At 37.7% G+C, this 14,363-nt stretch overlaps 1 protein-coding gene across 1 annotated transcript in view; it reads left to right on the top strand.

Moving 5' to 3' along the window:
• LOC120492264 (uncharacterized) overlaps positions 1-7,121 on the top strand; it is a 38,296-nt gene extending 31,175 nt beyond the window's left edge. Inside the window, exons 25-26 of the mRNA XM_039690460.2 lie at positions 6,393-6,470; positions 6,553-7,121. Coding sequence (XP_039546394.2) covers positions 6,393-6,470; positions 6,553-6,791 — 317 coding nt within the window. The 3' untranslated portion in view covers positions 6,792-7,121. The remainder of the gene's footprint in view (positions 1-6,392; positions 6,471-6,552) is intronic.
• Positions 7,122-14,363: the final 7,242 nt, after the last annotated feature.

Raw genomic sequence — 14,363 nt, 5'->3', positions numbered from 1 at the left:
GCAACAGGACGCTTTGTTGCTTTGTTGACCAAAGCACAAGCGGATCTAGCTAGACCGGAAACTAAACAACAGGCACGACGCCGCAGTTTGTTTGGGCTTGCAAGCTGGCCAAATAGTTGGTTAACGTTACGTTTTGAGTGGATGACGAGCGCGAGACGCCGAAATGGATGCCAATAAGATTCTGAATGCAAAGTTTACTTTTAAAAGTTGCCAAATGGTTCCATTGACAAGACCAAAGCGATCTGTGTGTTTTGTCGTTGTGAACTAAGCGATCATCATCGCAGCACATCCAGTCTGAAACACCAGCTGATGGCCAAGCACACACACACACAGCTGATGCGAATTCTCCGCCCCCTCGTCAATATCAGGACCTCGTCAGTATTTCTTTCACTTTTTTATTGATGGACAGAGTTACATTGTGTGAGAGATTATTTGCTCTAAGTGATGTGAAATTGAACACAGTATATGCCAACGTTTGCGCAAAGCAAGCCAATCAACTTTTCCATGTTGACAAGAGCATTAAATGAGAAAAAAAAATGGGACATGTGCGATTAATCGCGAGTTAACAATGACATTAATGTGATTAATCGCGATTAAATATTTTAATCGTTTGACAGCACTAGTTATAATTAAAAAAAAATACTAACAAACTGTTTAATTTGCCCTATGGCCTGAGATGCTGGGATAGGCTTCAGGGCCCCCACAACTCCACATAGGACATAGGAAATGGTTTTGGAAAATGCATGGATGTATAGATGGTTCACAACTGAATCTATGAAAAGCAGCTAAACGAAATGTAACTATAGCACTAGTTGTTCATATTTTACTGAATCAGCATGTGCTGTTCAACAGTACCGCTTGCATTGCACGTCATTTCAAAAGCTTGGTAGACATGTTGCAGGTATACATTCACCTAAAGGATTATTAGGAACACCTGTTCAATTTCTCATTAATGCAATTATCTAATCAACAAATCACATGGCAGTGTCTTCAATGCATTTAGGGGTGTAGTCCTGGTCAAGACAATCTCCTGAACTCCAAACTGGTCAGGATGGGAAAGAAAGGTGATGTGATTTAAGCAATTTTGAGCGTGGCATGGTCTGAGTATTTCACAATCTGCTCAGTTACTGGGATTTTCACACACAACCATTTCTAGGGTTTACAAAGAATGAACATCCAGTATGCGGCAGTCCTGTGGGCCAAAATGCCTTGTTGATGCGAGAGGTCAGAGGAGAATGGGCCGACTGATTCAAGCTGATAGAAGAGCAACTTTGACTGAAATAACCACTCGTTACAACCGAGGTATGCAGTGAAGACACAACACACACAACCTTGAGGCGGATGGGCTACAACAGCAGAAGACCCCACCGGGTACCACTCATCTCCACTACAAACAGGACAAAGAGGCCACAATTTGCAAGAGCTCACCAAAATTGGACCGTTGAAGACTGGAAAAATGTTTCCTGGTCTGATGAGTCTCGATTTCTGTTGAGACATTCAGATGGTAGAGGCAGAATTCATTGAGAACATGGATCCATCATGCCTTGTTCCCACTGTGCAGGCTGGTGGTGGTGGTGTAATGGTGTGGGGATGTTTTCTTGACACACTTTAGGCTCCTTAGTGCCAATTGGGCATCGTTTAAATGCCACGGCCTACCTGAGCATTGTTTCTGACCATGTCCATCCCTTTATGGCCACCATGTCCCCATCCTCTGATGGCTACTTCCAGCAGGATAATGCACCATGTCACAAAGCTGGAATCATTAGGGCCCAAGCCCTGAAAGGGCGAAGGCCCTATTGTTTTCCTTGGGATTATTTTTCTTCACTATTATTATTATAATAATTATTATTTTACTACCTTTTGGGCACTTTTGGGGCCCTTAACGTGCTCGAAAACTCTTGAAACTTTGCACACGGGTCAGAACCCGCGGCCATCAGAGCCGGGCTGAAGCTGGTACCCGGGCGTGGTAGGGCGGCTCGTCAGCGCCCCCTGGAACGGGGTCCGAACACTTGGTCCATAACTCAAACACGCTTGTATGTAATAATATGAAACTCGGTACACATGTTGATCTCATCGTTTCATCTATACCTCACACTCTTACTTTTTACCCCAGCCCAACAGGAAGTCGGCTATTGAGGTTTGTTTGTAAAACGCTCGCAATGGAATGTCAAATACTCCTCCTAGAGCTTTGATCCAAATTCGACGAAACTCGGTCAGCGTGAAGTCAAGACATTGAGGATGAAAGTTTGCGAGGGGATTTTTTATATCTCGAACGGTTTGTCCGTGGCGAGGAAACGCAATCATGGCGAGAAACGTGAAACAGGAAGTGTGTTATAACTTCAGCATACATTAACTGATCTTGATGAAACTTCAGCAGTGTGTTCGCTGTAAGAGGACGATCACATGGATGTGACTATTGTGAGTCAAAGTTATAGCGCCACCAACTGGCAGCAGGAAGTGTGTCACTTTCAAAATGCTTTGATATCACCCTTTTATTTTTACCCGATTTGCTTCAAACTTCATATGTATAATGTAAACATACGGCAGATGTAGACCTGTGAATGGATTCTTGATATCTTTGAAACTGTTGCCGTGGCGACGCATCAAACTTTACCCTTCTTTTAGGATGCTTTTAGGATGCTTTTGAGACCCTTAGCATGCTTCAAAATGCATGAAACTCGACAGACACATCACATTTATTAGCCAGTAGACATGTGCAAAGTTTCAGAAACGGGCGTGGTGAGGGCTCAGTAGCGCCACCTTTTGACAAAAGTGGGGTTGTTAGTTTTAACTAGAGTTACAAAAATTGGTATGTATATTGTACTCCTCGAGCCGGACAACTTTCTAATTTAAACTTATTAGCTAGGACCCACAGAAAGTCAGATGTGTTTGTTTGAATGTGGTCTTGCTTAATCTGAGCTTACATCTCTGTCTTTGCCTGTCTGTGTGTGTGTGAGTGTGCAGGGGGAGGGGGCTTAACCATTTCACTGCTGTGTGTATGGCCTGCATAAAGAAAATACATTTCTCAAGCCTGGTATTTTTTAAATAAGTTTTTATTTTTATTTTTTATAAGTAAAGACATATAACTAGTTTAATTGTAGTGCATTGACAATAGTTTTATATAATTAGTTTATTAATCAGATTAACTTGGTCAATAAACTTGGTCTGAAAATTTGGTCCATAAATCAAACACACTTGCATGTAATAATATGAAACTTGGTACACATATAGATCTCATCGTTTCATATATAGCCTACTTCACACTCTTACTTTTTACCCCAGCCCAACAGGAAGACGGCTATTTAGGGTTGTGTTTAAAACACATGCAATGGAATTTAAAGTATTGCTCCTAGAGCACTGAACCAAATTCGACAAAACTCGATCAGCGTGAAGTCAAGACATTAAGGATGAAAAGGTGCCAAGGGATTTTTTATATCTCGAACGGTTTGGCCGTGGCGAGAAAACGAAATTATGGCGAGAAACATGAAACAGGATGTGTGTTATAACTTCAGCATACATTAACTGATCTTGATGAAACTTCAGCAGTGTTTTCGCTGTAAGAGACCGATCACATGGATGTGACTATTGTGAGTCAAAATTATAGCGCCACCAACTGGCAGCAGGAAGTGTGTCACTTTCAAAATGCTTTGAAACCACTCTCTTATTTTTAACCGATTTGCTTCAAACTTCATCTGTATAATGTAAATACACGGCAGATATAGACCTGTGAATGAATTTTTGATATCTTTGATACTGTTGCCGTGGCAACGAATCAAACTTTAACATTCTTTTTTGATGCTTTTGGGACTCTTAGCATGCTTGAAATTGCTTGAAACTCAACAGATACATCACATTTATTAGCCAGTAGACATGTGCAACTATGGCAAAAGATTAAAGTAATGTCAAAAAAGTAAACACTAAAAGCCTCATATCTTCTAAAAATGTAATTATACATCATTTGTTTCTAAATTAAATTATACAAATATTATAACTTCCCCAATTTTTCCCTTTTTTCATTTAAGAATTATGTTTACGTTCAAAAACAGCCAGAATTGTTGTAAAATTCATAAAAAAATAATAATCTGAGTCATACGTAGTGCTATACTGCCCTCTTGTGTTCAATATCAGGTAGGCCTATTGTGTATATTCCCACTGGTTAATCAACGTGTGACTCCGCTGGGACTTGGGAGCTTTTAAATCGCTTACTTAAAACCAAAAGTCAAAATACGGATGTCCGCACAAGACATTAATGGTGTGGAGTAGAGCGAGCATTTTAAATAAATTCCTATTAAGTAGGATTGAACTAAACAGAAAGAATGTTCACTCTGTTCTGCTGGTTCCTCGCTGGTGGATCATATGATTACTTTGTCATAATCTATGACAAAAATGCTATTATAAACTATATTAATAATAGATAATACACATTGCTCTTATTTTTAAAAAATACATTCATGAAAAACAAGATGACAAAAATCATAAAAAGATATAGCCATGGTTGCTATAAATGTTTGAAATGCATAGGACAGATGTTTAATGACGCAGCAACATATAATTGAAAGGCAATTAATAATCTGTCATTACGTCACTGCATTATGATATTACGGCTCTAATACGGTGCAGCACAAAGCACTTATGTGCATCCCGAGCGGAGAATGATGTGATTGAAGCCACATGAAGTTACAGCGCGTTGAGTCCGTATTGAAAAGTTCAAAGCACAAAGGAAATACATATTTATGAACAGTGTATTATACATTATCTATCTATGCAATAGTTTATTGAGCCTTTTCTTTTAAAGGTTTTAAATTTCAGTTACTGTGTGCGTGAAGAACAATTATAGTGCTCTGACTCTAGTGTTGTGATCTAACCGACAGCGTCCGACACCCGGTAGAAAGTAACACGGTTAAGTTACAGCAATAAAGTCCAGCAAGAAAAAGTTTCTTCATTCGAAAATATAGACCTTTAGACCTTTATCTTAAAGATCCAGTATAATAGGATTAACATTCAATCATTGAAGATCGTTTCATCATTGACTGTAACCGAATGCGACGTGCTGTTTGAATGCTGAATGGAGAATGACTGACAGGCGCAGAGAGGGAAAAGTTTGTGTTCTTGAATTTAATGACTTAAATATTAATTTCTATATCACATAATAGCTTCAGAACACTAATAATACAGTACACAAACACTTTATGGTACTTTAGAAAGTTTTTGTGCCTTTGTGCCTAACATAGAATAGTATATATGCACAATATAGAATTTGAATCAGCCTCGTCAAAGATGGCAGTGTCAGAGCCGATACCGATCCTGAGTATCTAATCGGCGCACTTCTTTTCAACAGTCAAATTGAAATTGAAATTGCTTGAAACTCAACAGATACATCACATTTATTAGCCAGTAGACATGTGCAAAGTTTCAGAAACGGGCATGGTGCAAGGACTAAATAGCGCCACCTTTTGACAAAAGTGGGGTTGTTAGTTTTATCTACAGTTACAAAAATCGTTATATACATTGTACTCCTCAAGCCGGACAACTTTCTATTACATAGTCATTAGCTCGGACCAAGAGGAAGTCAGATATTTTGGTTTGAATATGGTGAGCCTCTCTCTGAGCCTACGTCCCTGTATGGCAAGCCCTTTTAAAATTTAAAAGCAAAGTTTGCCTATCCGGAATTAACATTGTAGATATCAACAACGTCTTTCTGTCTATTCGTAATTACATTTTGGATAGTTTGTATTATCATTTAAGATATCAGTAACATAATTGTAACTAGTCGAAATGACAAAGTATGGCAAGCCGTTTTAACATTTAATCATAAAAGGGCCAAAGCCTTCGGCACCGCCACCCGGGTGCCTTTAGGTAACTAAAGGAACCGGGGTTGCGGTGCCACCGGCTTGGGCCCGCCATCGCTGCTCGCAGCTATATTTTCAGATTGGTTTCTTGAACATAACAATGAGTTGACTGTAGTAAAATGGCCGCCACAGTCACCAGATCTCAACCCAATAGAGCATCTTTGGGATGTGGTGGAACGGGAGCTTCATCCCACAAATCTCCATCAACTGCAAGATGCGATCCTATCAATATGGGCCAACATTTCTAAAGAATGCTTTCAGCACCTTGTTGAATCAACGTCACGTACAATTAGGCGGTTCAAACACAGTATTAGTATGGTGTTCCTAATAATCCTTTAGGTGAGTGTAAATGACAAGGCATTATTTTGCATTGTTATTTAGTCAAAAATCAGTTTCCAGCCAAAAATAAAGTAATTTTTATATATTTATTCAGTAATGACCTCAGCACACACATGGCTGTTAATCAGTATAAAGAACGTCTATTTGAGGTGCTCCTGCCGGAATTAGATGGTTGTTCATTTTAATAACATATGTTTGCCGCAGGTGACAGGGGAGAACCAGGAGACAAGGGAGCCAAAGGCTACGGCCTTCCCGGACACATTGGGGAGCAGGGACCAAAGGGTAACATAATAACGACCAAATAATTAACCTCTCTTTTCCATGACGACTAGTATTTATTTGACTTTTTCTTCGATATAACAAGGTAAGCGTGGGCGACCTGGCCAGGCATTTGATGGGCAACCAGGTCGGATGGGAGAGAGAGGCCATGTTGGCCAGCTTGGTTTGAGGGGTCACCCTGGACTACGTGGAGTTCCTGGAGTCTGTCTGACATCTGGGTGTGCCTTACTCAATGCTACTTCTAATGGATCGCCACAAGTACCTCTGCAGGCACCTCAACGGGCACCTCAACGGGCAACTTCGAGGTTCAGAGGACGCCAATGAATGCACCATTGAAGGAAACATAGTGACATTTGGATGGCAGTGTGTGTTTAGTAGTATGGCCGAAGGAAACCGAAATTGTGAGGTGAAGGGCAATTACTGTAAATATGAAATCCATTCAAAGACTTAAACACTGATCAAAAACTGAAAAATGCAAAGCTATCACAAACTGCAAGACAAGTTGACCAACTTTTAATAATAATACAAATTAAGGTAATTTAAAGATACAGATAAAGTTAGCATATTTTAACCAATGTATGTAGTTTCAAAGTGATCTGCACATTTCTCAGTTTTATTTTCAATGAATGCTGTTTATAATAAAAATGAAACAATATCTAAACCCTCCTCTCTCTCTCTCTCTCTCTCGATCGACTTGCAACGTACTACGTGCATTTTTTGCATCAATAGGTTTAATTTTTGCTTAATCTAGCTGGACGTGTATTACTGTTGTACATTTTTAGTCTTGATTTGAAATACATTAAACATTAAAGGGGCCAATAAAATAATTAAGAAATTCTTTTGATATCATACTATAACAAATTCTGTAAAAAAACAAACAAACAAACAAACAAATATATATATATATATATATATATATATATATATATATATATATATATATATATATATATTTAAACCAAGCTGATAAATTGACTCCTCCAGTTTGTTGGGTAATATACATCTGCATGCGCAGAGAAAGGCTAGTGGCTGTTTATTTTCAATGATGTAAAGTAGGGCATTATTTGTTTGATTGTTTAATTTCACAGTGATTTCTTTGGTAATTCGATATAGGCTTTACAAACGGACTTTCATGCGACAACATGTACGTTTTAATTATATTGCCTAAACAGCGATTTTTGATATGTGAATGAACAATTTTATATCACATTATAAATGCATCTCAGGAAACATACAATTAAAAAAATATATATAACATGGCATGATTTAAATTTATGACAAGAATTTTATTCTAAGCCTGCACTTAGAATAAATAAGATGACATTTCTAGCTATTTACACTCTTAAAGTAACATACACCTAGACCATTACAGTGAGTTTAATCAGAGACTCTCAACCTTAACATGTCCATAACATCTTTAAATGGGTACATCTTTAAAAGCAGTACAATCGCGGCACAAAAAGAGGCCAGAGAACATGAGTGGTGTGAAGTAGAAGCCAGGCAAGTCTGAGCGTCTGTGTTTTCTCACACTCCAAAATCACTCTAATACCATTCCATCACGTGCAAAACACATGTTAACAGGCTAATGTTAGTGTTTCAATAAAGCATAAGACTTTTCTCCAAGTACTGTTTATATATTTTTTGAATCAGTATATCTATCTTGCTCCCAGACTTTTGTGATATAAAAAAAAACACATTTAAAGGATGTTACAGTGAACTGGGCATCATATTTGCTTTGACGTGAACACAGAGTGTGAATCTGAAAACATTTCCTAAGCTATAAGACCCCTTAAAGGGAAGATCAAGAGCTTGGTATTTCTACAAACACCTTTGAGGGAAAAATGTGACAGAACGGAGCTTCTCAAGAATGGATGCCTCAACAGAATGACTCTAAAAAAGAGGAGGCCTAACTACGTTCTCTATTCAGGTAGGCAATAAGAGGCCTAGCAACGTTCTTACCAAAAGGCAGTAGCCAACAACAACAACAAAAAAGCTCAAAAAGAGCAAGCTACTACTACGAACTGGCCCTGACATATACTATGATACCAGTCATGCTGAATCCCCACAGAGCCCTCTAGGGGATGCGGCACGAGTTCGCTTTTGAAGGGGAACTACATTTGCTTTACAAGCAAATCGGTCAATTACGATATGCAGAATTTTTTTTTCTTTAAGCAAATGTTTTATTTGGTCTATAACAGCAAAACTTGACTTAAAAAAAAGACCTGCAGCCTTTTGAAATTACACGAAACCACTGCATTTTAATAACGATCCAAAGGAAGATGGTGCACACATGCAGCATGATCAATTGTCACTCTCTGACAGTAGGTGGTACTTATAGAACAGCAGCGATCTCGCTTTCTTTGTTACCTGCAGTCATAAACGCTACTTTATACAGAGATAAGAAGAAAGAAAATGCCATTGAAACATTTTTGAAGACAGTCAGCGAAATACTCAATTAAACCTCCATCCCCAATTGCACACATTTGACATTTTGGGAAATGAGTGCAATGCAGTTTGTGAGCAGGTCCGGAATGGAGATCAGCCAAAGTAAATTAAAAACTGGTTGCTGACCGTGCATTTGAAGCAAAAAATGGATCTGTCTGGATCCGATTTATGGCCGGTTGACCAGTGCATGTAAAACTTTCCGGCTTCATTGTGGCACAGGCATCATGACCCAGTGTTACCTATGCACACATGTGAGAGCATAAATCTTAATCTTAAATCTAAATCTTATCACATTAATATCAAGTCCATGGCTTTCCATATAATGACCTCTGACGGCTGTGAAAGGAACAGTTTGTGTATGTATAAACCAAGCGTCCTGCACAAGTCCTGAAAAGTGAACTTGAAGCCAACGCGTCTCGATCACCCCCCGGTGGTTGGTCCAAGAATAGGTCATCAACCCCGCCCCCTCCAATGGGACATAAGGCAAAAATCAAAGTACACTATAAATACATTTTTTCCAAAGATGTTTTCTACCATTTTAGGTAGTTTTTACATCAAATCAAGTATTTTTATATAGCCCTTTTCACAATATAGATTGCATCAAAGCAGCTTCACAGTATCAATCAAAACATAATGTTCGTTTCTCAGTGGAAAAACATCCACATTTGGTAGAACTGATCAACGGTATTAATGATTGGTTAATTAATTTGAATATCCCCAACTGAGCAAGCCAAAGGCAACAGTGGCAAGGAACTGAAAAAAAACTCCATCGAGTGACACAGTGGTGTCCTAAAACTCAATAAGGTGACCCAATGGTGTCCTAAAACTCAATCAAGTGACCCTAAGGTGTCCTAAAACTCCATCAGGTGACCCAATGGTGTCCTAAGATTCCATCAGGTGACCCTATGGTGTACTAAACTCCATCAAGTGACCCTATGGTGTCCTAAAACTCCATCAGGTGACCCAATGGTGTCCTAAAACTCAATCAGGTGACCCTATGGTGTCCTAAACTCAATCAGGTGACCCTATGGTGTCCTAAAACTCAATCAGGTGACCCAATGGTGTCCTAAAACTCAATCAGGTGACCCAATGGTGTCCTAAAACTCAATCAGGTGACCCTATGGTGTCCTAAACTCAATCAGGTGACCCAATGGTGTCCTAAAACTCAATCAGGTGACCCAATGGTGTCCTAAAACTCAATCAGGTGACCCAATGGTGTCCTAAAACTCCATCAAGTGACCCAATGGTGTCCTAAAACTCAATCAAGTGACCCAATGGTGTCCTAAAACTCAATCAAGTGACCCAATGGTGTCCTAAAACTCAATCAGGTGACCAAATGGTGTCCTAAGATTCCATCAGGTGACCCAATGGTGTACTAAACTCCATCAAGTGACCCATTTCGTTCGTTGAATCAACCAAATGACTTTGGAAAAAGATTCATTTTGATGAACGAGTTCGAACAGGAGAGTCATGAACGCGCATCACAGAACAAATCAAGGTGACCATTTGAGCTTATAAAACTTAAACTTTTTTTCTTAAATGAGTGATCGTTTCGCTTGATAAGACCCTTATTCATCGTCTGGAATCGTTTAAAGCCCTTTGAACAGTTTGTACTGAAACTGTCGTTTTGACCCCATTGAAGTCCATTATATGGAAAAAAAATCCTGGAATGTTTTCATCAAAAACCTTCATTTCTTTTCGACTGAAGAAAGAAAGACACGGACATCTTGGATGACATGGGGGCGAGTAAATTATCAGCAAAAGTTTTTTTTTTTAAAAGTGAACTACTCCTTTATCCTGTCTGCCACCAAAATTTTTAATGAAATAGCTGTGAAGCAATAATACACTGGAAACGACTAGAATGACAAACATTTTCCAAGAACAAAGCTGGCTGTTCGCTTTCCACAACAGTCATTTCTCAGCCTATGTGACGGAGTCTATGGTTGTCCTCTAGTCGTGATCCTTTGCCCCGAGACTCGACATGTTCATATGGCTAGATGGTGTTCTCAAAACATTTCACCAATTGATTCCATGGAAACTCTTATTTCCTCTGTCTTTCTGTCAGCATAATAACTTATTGCTGCTATACACACACACCACACTAATCTCCCAGGCACACCGCAGAAGTGATCACGTTAATTGCCATTTATTGCATGGAATTATAAACCATTACAGCGCTACCGACAAACCCAGCCAAAAAAAAGAGGGCTTATTTATTTAGCCAAAAGTTCAACTAAAACTAGGCTAAAACATAACAAGCAGACTGTATTGTCTCTTTGCTTTAGTGGTATAAAATGTCTTTATCATACTATTAAGCAGACATGATCTTGGATTTGAGAATTGTTGCACGCCAAAAAAATATTTTCAAGACTTGTTATCACAACATATTTTCTTTTGTCAAATCAACTTAAGAATAATTTATTTAGTTGAGATAACTTATTGTTTTGAGTTTTTGATGATTAAATCATTCTCCTTCATTGTATTAACTCACTTTTTCCAGTTCAATCAACTTAAAATTTTAAGGCAACCAGGTTACTTACTTTTTTAAGTTAAACCAACAATATTTTTTCACAGTGTAGTAATCACAACATTTTTTCTTTTGTCAAATCAACTTAAATCATTTTTTTAGTTCATATAACATATAATTTTGAGTTTCTGATGGTTAAATCAACAATATTTTTTCACAGTGTAGTAATCACAACATTTTTTCTTTTGTCAAATCAACTTAAATCATTTTTTTAGTTCATATAACATATAATTTTGAGTTTCTGATGGTTAAATCAATCTCCTTCATTGTATTAACTCACTTTTTCCAGTTCAATCAACTTAAAATTTTAAGGCAACCAGGTTACTTACTTTTTTAAGTTAAACCAACAATATTTTTTTCACAGTGTAGTAATCACAACATTTTTTTCTTTTGTCAAATCAACTTAAATCATTTATTTAGTTCAGATAACATAATTTTGAGTTTCTGATGGTTAAATTAATCTCCTTCATTGTATTAACTCACTTTTTCCAGTTCAGTGAACTTAAATTTTTAAGGCAACCAGGTTACTTACTTTTTTAAGTTAAACCATCAATATTTTTTTACAGTGCACAGCATGAAGGTCTATTTCACTTGCTAGACTGCTATTTTTTGTTCCATACAGTAAAACATTTTTACTTTTTTTATTATGAATGATGTGGTATAATTTGGTGATGTGTGCTTCTCAGTGTTTTCCGCGATTTCCTCATTTGATAATAGTTGGCTTAAACATTCCAAACTACATAACCACACTGCAATTCATCATTCTTGCAATGACACCTCACTGCTCAGGGAACCGACATGGCCCTCGCTTCACGGTCGTGCCTTTGTTGCCATTTTCCAAACCCAACAGAATATTAGGAGCCCAGCTGTACCTTTCAATTACAAGAAGCCCAGTGGGAGGATACCCATTACTCACAGCAGGATTCCCCCAGTCTTCCATTTGTTAACGCATCAGTTGTGGCCACAGGATTCCCAGATGTAGAATTTGTCAAGACTGGAGCTGTTCTGGCAGGTGATTTTCAGCAGGTGGGCTTAGTCTGCACAGTGTTCCCCCCAAAATTGGCTGAAGTTGAATACCTAGTCCAAGATCAAATTTTCTTCTCTTAAGTTTGATTACTCTGAGGGTGTTGATAAAGGAGACGTGTTTAATTTGCTTCCTGCAAAGCTTAGGTGGGTTTGAAGAACATGCTGACAGTGACGGGAATGAATCCAAGAGGATGTGGGCGTATATTTCTTCAAAATTCAGATGTTGGAAACTCTGTATCTCTCCTTTTGGAGGGAGAAGAATAAAACTTGTCCATTGTTAAAACTAATTATCTACCAAATTTAAAAGGACTTGTTCACACAACAGTCATTATTTGCTTTCTTCCTTCTGTGCAATAAATGAATAAAATAATATTAAGAATTTTCACGCATGCACAGACTACTTTTCCTCACAGGCACAGCTCATAGCGTCGAGCTCAAAAATTACAAAAATACTCATAAATGTAGTCCAGCTATGTTTTAAGAACCGAACCGATCTGTCATGAGTCAAGTTTTCAAGGTGACTCACTTAGACAGTGGCTTCAGCAAGTACAATGTGATCTCATGAGAATACGTATGTATGTGTACGTAAAGTGTCGTTCTATCATACGTATATAAAATTACGTTTTATATTCGCAGAAACGTATAATACTGACGTATTTAGAGTACGAAAATGTAAAATATTTACGTATTGACAGCACAATACGGTATTTATTCACGTATGAACAAATCCACTGACGTACACATCTGTACGTATCACTTTATGCCTATTAATATCGTAGCATTATGTTTTGACTCAATTGCATTCCACTGTCTTATTAATGAAGTTTTCAGTCGCATTTATTGATATAATACTCATAAATATTAACATTTTGCTCGTTTCGCCTGAATGGTGTTAAACAATTCACTATAAAACCTTACAAATACATTCTTTAACGTTACTCGTTCAACCATTTTGTAATAGTTTATTTACCTTGAGACACATAAAGCGTTTTCTCCTATAAAACACAACAAAAATTCACAAAAGACATCAATTTTATTAGTTTGATGTAATCCAAATCTTTAGAATCTAAAGTTGTTTGAAGAAACAACTCCTAATTCAGCCTCTTATCCAGTCTCTCCATTCTCAGCAGAGACCGTACATGTCAAACCCCGCGCTGGTGATCAATTCAAATTCAAAAATTGTTACGTCATGTTTTACGGCAGTGATATCAAACGTTCATTGGCTCTTCCCTGCTTCGTCACAGTTTGCGACATGAAGGACTGTGACGGTTGGTTAGTTTAGTTCATTTGAAATGGAGAAGCGCGAACCGAAGCCAGATTAACATTTTCATTAGTAATTTAATTTCTGCTCTGTACTTCATACAAAACTATTACAATACTGCCAGAGAGAAGACTGCGACTGCAACGCTTGTCATGTGAACGGCTTTTGGAATCGGTTTTGACATTTTCGCAAAAAAAATAAATTATTGTGATTATACTTGTCTGTTAGTTATGTTTTTCTTCATAATTGTAGTTTGTTACGTAGTTTTAAGGAATTGTTATGGGTAGGTTTAGGGGTAGGAGTAGGATTGGTGGCTCAAAATAGATTTAATGCTCTATTGTTAATAAAACTGCTATTTCCCAACAAATCTGTCCGTTACGTTTTATCCTTTTTTATATTAAGTATAAAATGGGTATGTTTAGGTTTGGGATTAGGGTTACAGGATCTTACATTTATCTATAAAATGGTAAAAAGGGAAATAGATATCTTTATGATATAGAATATACGTAAATAATTTACGTTTTGTAGCTGTAAAAACGTAATAATGTTACGTTTAAATGTTGCAGATACGTCTATATTATATGTTTCAGCATCTATCCAAACGTACTAAAAAGTAAGTTTTCTATCTTAGAATTAT

The sequence above is a fragment of the Pimephales promelas genome, chromosome 11 (assembly GCF_988280905.1).
Source record: "Pimephales promelas chromosome 11, fPimPro1.hap1.1, whole genome shotgun sequence".
Lineage (NCBI taxonomy): Eukaryota > Metazoa > Chordata > Actinopteri > Cypriniformes > Leuciscidae > Pimephales > Pimephales promelas.
The sequence above is the reverse complement of the archived record's forward strand: the minus strand, read 5'-3'. Positions and strand labels throughout refer to the sequence as shown.